The 6,891-nt window shown below is 38.2% G+C and overlaps 1 protein-coding gene across 1 annotated transcript in view; it reads left to right on the forward strand.

Moving 5' to 3' along the window:
• Nucleotides 1–2,710, forward strand: part of CNOT7 (CCR4-NOT transcription complex, subunit 7) — an 18,540-nt gene extending 15,830 nt beyond the window's left edge. The window contains exon 6 of the mRNA XM_010002485.1: nucleotides 1,035–2,710. Within this exon, the coding sequence (XP_010000787.1) occupies nucleotides 1,035–1,163 (129 nt within the window). The 3' untranslated portion in view covers nucleotides 1,164–2,710. The remainder of the gene's footprint in view (nucleotides 1–1,034) is intronic.
• The last annotated feature ends 4,181 nt before the right edge of the window (nucleotides 2,711–6,891 follow it).

Genomic DNA, 6,891 nt, shown 5'->3' on the forward strand with positions numbered 1-6,891 from the left:
GTTTTCTAGAGTAAAAGGTTTGGACCCATGATTGCTTCTCTAATATAATGCAGTTTGTGTTACGTGGCATATTAACTTCTTGAATTTGTTTACCAAAAGCTCTTATTTCAGTAGAAGTCCTTGAGGTTTTTTTAGTGGAAAGCATTTGCTTAATTAAGCCAACAAAGATGGATCGATGATGATGATTTTTTAAAAGAATTTCAGGTTCTTTTCAAATGCAGTATTTCTAAGTAAGGGCACAGTAGTCAGCAAATAGAAATATATTTCATGTGCGTTTTAAGGCCTTTTCAGTAGAGTTCATGGTATAACAATGTATTTCTGAGTGAAAAACTTTTGCAGTGCTTTTAGAGGTGCAGAATTTGTTAAAAAATGTGTTACTGCTGTGCTTCTAATTGTTGTGAAGGACTTGCAACTTGCTTTGATTTTAAGTCCTAGCCAAAAAGTTACTGATCTCTTTCTTCCCATCAGAAATACTTACATACTAATGCTACAACAGTAGAGCTGTTATTTTGGGGTTTTCCTACCTGCTTATTTCTTGAAGAACTGTTGGGACTTCAAAACTTTTAACTGAGGTCTTCAATTCGTGCAGCAGAGAGCTTTCTGTACACACTGTGCTGCTAAGGGAGAAGCTTTCAGCCTGTGTTGGTGTATGCAGTCCTCTGCATTTAGATTGGGTATCGTGTTGCCCCTGCTCTTGCATGCTTCTGGCTGCCTTAGTTTTCAGATGTTGTCTCAAGGTGCCAACAACTGGGATGTGCAGGGTTGCTGGGAAGTTTTTAGGATAAAGACTTTTTGAGCGTTTGTGTGTCTTTTTTGTGGGGAGGGTCGTGGTAGTGGAATTTGTATTTTGTTAGCATGTCATCTAGCACATTTTGATAATGTGTTGAGTTTGTGTTATCACGTGTATTATATAATCATTTGTGCCTTAGGATTTGACATGTTAAAAAAAGTAACATTTAAAAGCCTTTCTATAGTTCTATTTAAACTGAGCCTTTCCTTTGGCAATAATTTGTGTCTCTCCTTTAACTCTTCAGATGTTCTTTGAAGATCACATTGACGATGCTAAATATTGTGGCCACTTATATGGCCTTGGTTCGGGGTCATCTTACGTACAAAATGGCACAGGAAATGCATATGAAGAAGAAGCCAACAAACAGTCATGACATGAAATGAAAGGCCACCTTTTTGACCTCCACATGCTTGTATATAGGTTTTATCTCTTGTTGAACCCCTTGGACAATAAGGCTTTTTTCCCTCCTTTCTCAGCACACTTTCTTTACTGCCTTTCTATGTACAAAACTTAACTGTTCCTATCACAGATTTTGATCTTAATATTGACATATAAAATTTTCTGGGTTACATTTTGGCCTCACATCTAGCCCATTTGTAAAGAAGCATGTGTAGGATCAGTGTGGCAGAGAGAAGGGGAAAGTTAAATCATCATGAACAGTCTATATTGATCTTCTAGTTTTTTGTCTTTCCCCTCCCTTTTCCAAATTAACTGGCACTGATTGTAATTAACTTCCCCATTCATGTCTGTTCCTTCCAATTTTCAGGCGTTTTAGCTATTCAAGATTGTGGACCATCAAATTTGCACTTTAGAGAGCTACTCTGACTCAGATTCTCTGTTTTATTTGAAGTTTTTTTTTCTTTTGCCCTCAGCTAGAAAACAAGCATCTGCTAAGTTCAGCAGCTTCACACTCTTTATTTCCTTGGTATCTCAACCCATAGAACATGACTTATTTGCTGCATAACCTCCCTTTGTTCAAGCAAAACAAACTACTGAAATCCTAGTAATTGCTGTTATTTTACTAGTATTCAGTCATCTTCAGATGCATCCTGCACATGTCAACTGCTGGTTGGCCTGCTGCTTTTTAACTGCTCTGTGATGGTGAAAGAAGCTTGAAAAAACAGCTTTATACCCTTCAGGAAAAGAAAAACTATGACTTCAGCATTTTTTGCCACTAAGCTGAGTTGAAGGGTATTGAAATAAAAGGAGTTTTGTACTGGCACACTTCCCTCAATTAACTGCCTAGCTTTTATTCTGGTAATGTACACCTCAAATATTTTTATGAAGTCATATTTATTATGTACTTGATTTGGTGATTTTTGAAAGTCAGTTTAGTTGAAGGTAAAACCCAAAGATCTGAAAAAATACTATTTAATTGAATTATTGCATTACAAGGACAATTAAATCGTGCTTTTTTAGTTGCTACAGAGACAGATGTTTCAGATACTTGTTGTAAAACAACAAAATATAAATAACTTATAGCTAATAAAGTTACCTGAGGAGTGTATTGCTAGTTTATTTTTGAGTATATCTTAGCAATATATTTTAGATATATTGTTTTAAAGGACCCTAAAGTACATTCTTAACCCTGCATGACGTGTACAGAGCAGTTGTGCAGGAAGGATTTTTGGTACTGAATAGCTAAATACTAGCCTGGAATGATGGAATGTGTGACAGCGTGTGCCTGCGTACATATGTGTGCGTGTTCAGCACGGAAATCAATACTAGAGAAATCTCAACATGTTCGCCAAATTATTCTGTTTTACCTTGTACTTAAAAAAATCAAACACTTTTTTCATTGTGTTACAATGATGTAACTGGGTGGTCCTTTTTAAACAACGAATAATTTGCATAACAGAGGGTATTTGTTTTTAAAGCTTTTGTAAATAAAGGCCTAAGAAATGTTTTCTTACATAACAACAGACTGGTGGTTTTGTTGCAAAATTTTTCTTGGAATGGGTTAGTTCAGTTCTGTATCCTGTGTTGTTTAGCCATGATAGTTTTCTTCCATGTGTTTATAAAATGATCTAATTCACTGCTTCCCAATTGCCTTCTCAGAGCAGAATTATGTTTGTGTGTTTCCAATTGGTTCCTTCATACTGACCTGAGGCGTGAGGGTGGTGGTTACAGCTTACTGCTGAGGCATCCAAATCCCATTAGTAATTTATTTTAATACCATTATGTATTAGATGATGGTGACTTGATTTAGATTTGATTGTCTTTGGCTTTAATGAGATTTGAACTGTCTTAAAAGGAAAATTGGATGGATTCTTACTGTTACATCAATCTGTGTCTTTTCACATTTGAACTATAGGCTTACATGCAACATTTGCATACACGTGGAATGAAGAACCCCTGAAGTTTGATGCATTTGCTTTAAAGTTTTGCAGCTTTGCCTAAAGCATAGTGGTACAGCTATCTGTGGTTAACTTTTGAAGGGAATGACTGTTAAAAGAGCTTTGGGGTTTTGTTTTGAAGGAACTTCATAGGTATGGATCAAAGGACATTTTTTGAGGTTTCTAAAGGACTGCCTGCAGTAAAAGTTTTAGTTCAGGTCGGGATGCACTTTTGCTTTCTGATATCAATCTGTGTCTTTTCACATTTGAACTATAGGCTTACATGCAACATTTGCATACACGTGGAATGAAGAACCCCTGAAGTTTGATGCATTTGCTTTAAAGTTTTGCAGCTTTGCCTAAAGCATAGTGGTACAGCTATCTGTGGTTAACTTTTGAAGGGAATGACTGTTAAAAGAGCTTTGGGGTTTTGTTTTGAAGGAACTTCATAGGTATGGATCAAAGGACATTTTTTGAGGTTTCTAAAGGACTGCCTGCAGTAAAAGTTTTAGTTCAGGTCGGGATGCACTTTTGAAGCTACTGCTGAGCATCGCACAGTCTGTGTGCCATGTTTTGCTTGGTTCCCATCATGAACCTGCCAGAGCTTGCACTGCTGTTGGAAGAACCTAAGCCCAGAGGTGCATGATGAGTGTATCTCGTGTCCCGGTGGCTAATGAGCATGCAGTCTGCAGAAGCAGGTTGAGTTTGTGTTTGCCCTAGCCTAAAATTCTCATGAAGTATTGACCTGAAGCAATTCTACAATTTAGTTTTCTTCCTGGAAGAAAAGCTTTTTTTCAGAAGCCATTGATCAGCTTAAAATTAAGATTATGCTTTATTCTATGTGAGAACTCTTGGTCTGATCCATGTGATGTCTCAGACTTGATTAGAGCTGAGGAGACATCTGTGCATCATTTAGTTTCTGTGTCCAAATTAGATTTAGTTTCCATTAAGGAGTTATTTAATAAATGGTGAATTGTAGAGATTAGGAAAAAGTAATTTTGTCTTAATGTGTGCAACTCTTACTAGCAAACTGCAGAGCCTAAAATCTGAATCTGTTTCCAAAGTGGACAGGTTTAATTGCTTTTGCAAAAATAAATACACAGGCACAGTTCCAGCTGTCTAGACGTGTACCTTTTTGTTCAGAGACAATAATTCTCTTTCCAAGCCTCTGCTCTTCCCAGTCCTTTTACAATCTATTGTTGGGTAGGCTTGTCAGAAGAAATACAGTATCAAAACCCATTACATTTGATGTTTGTTTTTTTTAAATTCACTTGTATTTCTGTCTTCTGGACTCAGATGAGTCTGTTCCAGGAACACTGTGTTCTCTGTTGCTTTAAGTAGTTCCTTTGCTCATTGAAAACTAGGTAAGAAGGATGTTCGAGATGGAGGAAAAATAGGCCTGGAACATAGAGTGTCTGGAGCTTTTTCCTTTATGAATGTGGGGATCACCTATCATCTTTGACATCTAAGAACTCTGATCATGTCTGACTGGTTACTCCAACCTCAGGAGAATGGTTCATTCCTTCAGACAGGAAATTAAGTAAAAGTAGCAGGAAGCCTGCAGTGATGAACAAGGAGTTTCTGACTAAACTCAAACATAGAAAGGAAGTGTACAAAATGTAGAAGCAGGTGGGACAGGTGGTGGTGTCTGTATATGTAGGGGTTTGATTAAGAAAGCTTATGTCTATCTGGAGTTGAATCTGGTAAGGGACATGATAAGCAGCAAAAAAAAGCTTCTACAGGGACATCAAGAGCAAAAATTAGAGAAAATGTGAGACCACTGCGGAATGGGGGCAGGAGACCTAGTGACAAAGGTCATAGAAAAAGCCAAAGTGCCTTTTTTGCTTTGGCTTTTACTCATAAGGCTTGCCTTCAGGAATCCCAGATCACTGGGATGCCTGTCAAAGTCTGGAACAAGGAAGACTTACCCTTTTTGGAGGAGGGTAAGGTTAGGAACATTTAAAGAAAGAAGTTCAGAGGACCTGATAGGATGCACCCACAAGTGCAGAGGGAACTGACTGATGTAATTGTGGTGCCATTCTCATTATCTTTGAAAAGTCATAGGTGATAGGAGCAGTTTCCTGAGGAGTGGAAGAGAACAGATGTAATTCCTCCTTTCAAGAAGGGCAAGGAGGACATACGGAGGAAACTGCAGGCCAGTCAACCTCACCTCAGTCCCTGGAAAGGTGATGGAGCTGATAATTCTAGAAACCATTTCCAAACATGGAATGGATAACAAGGTGATTTGAAGTAGTCAGGATTTATGAGGGGAAATAATTTCTGATCAGTTTGCTGTATTTTACCCTCTTTTGAGCAAGTATATTGGACTAGATGATCACCACAGATCCCCTTCCAGTGCTACCTCTTCTGATACTGGAGCACACTTATGTAGACTGCACTTATTCTTTGTGTGTGAAATGGACAAGGCATAAGTATGGGTGTTCGCCCACAAGGTACATATGCATATTGGTCACCCAGAGGACAGTCCATGCTGTGAAGACTGATTGGTTACTTCATGTTGTATAGCATGGTCTGAAAGACAATTCATGCAGACAGCTTGTTTGGATAAGGTCTGTACTTTGCCTACTTTTGCTGAAAGAACAGATGTAGTTGGTTCCACTTTCAGGCTATGGGGATTAAATTTTTGAAGCAAAAGAAGCCACTGTGCCTTGAGGAATCAGTGTTCCTCTGGTTTTCTTTAGTTTAAAATTACTGTATCAAAGTTAATTCCACTTGTAGTGCTTGAAATGTGGGAGTGTAAACAATGGCAGAGAGCAAACAATACATCTGAGTAATGTCTTAGGAGGGTGATTAGTCACAGTAAGCTGGTTGATAACAAGTGTGTTTAGCTGTACTTAAATCCAGTTGAGAATTATTTCTGCTGGTTTGCAAATTGTGTTTGTTAATTGCACAACTTACGATGGTATTAATTTTCATGCTGGGGAAGTAACCTTAAACACTGCCTTTAGAACAGGGTGTACTTCAGAACTGAGGTTGCAAAATCAGACCTGCCTTTTGAGATGTCCTTGTCATAGAACCTCACATGGCAGACAGTGTGAATATGTAATATTTCCACTTAATAGTTCCAAGTAAAATTTTCTCGTTTGTAAGTATTAGTGCTTAAGAAGACTTGCATTTAATCATGTTGTCTGAATCTTCTTAAGTGGTACTACATGTTCAGCTCTGTAAAACTCTTCTGTGTAATCTGTCTTTTGCAGTTAGAAAAATAGGTGAAGGGCTAAATCAGCTAGCAGAAAAGAGAGCAAGTTACTGACGTGGTTCTTCTAGATGGTCTGTCCACATAGGGAGAGCTAAGTGCTTTAGTACTGACCTTACTGAGTTGAAGATACGTGGTTTTATGTGGGATTTTGATTTAGAAAAGTGATACAGCAATATAATGAAATCGCAACAGAAACACAATGTAACAGTAGTGTATAGAGTTGAATCACATTATTCCCTTTACCAGTCTGTGGCACGCTCACCATTGTGGCACTGGATGATCCCAGTTGCCACAAAGGAACAGCATGCTTCCCCATTCATACCATGGAGTTTTTTCTGGTATATCTGAACTTCAGTGTACCTTGTTTGGTTTACAGGATATTGTTTAGGCATTTTCTTCTGTCTTGTCTAACTAGGTGTGTTGGAGAAATGAAGAGGATTCTCCAGTGTTATTTTAGGAGTCTTGGGATGGGAATGGAATGTGCGCGTTGATGCCAAATGTGAAGATCTGGTTTCTGCTTGTCTCATCCTTTTCCTGCTGGCACA

The sequence above is a fragment of the Chaetura pelagica genome, unplaced genomic scaffold (assembly GCF_000747805.2).
Source record: "Chaetura pelagica isolate M959 unplaced genomic scaffold, ChaPel_1.0 scaffold67, whole genome shotgun sequence".
Taxonomy (NCBI): Eukaryota; Metazoa; Chordata; class Aves; order Apodiformes; family Apodidae; genus Chaetura; species Chaetura pelagica.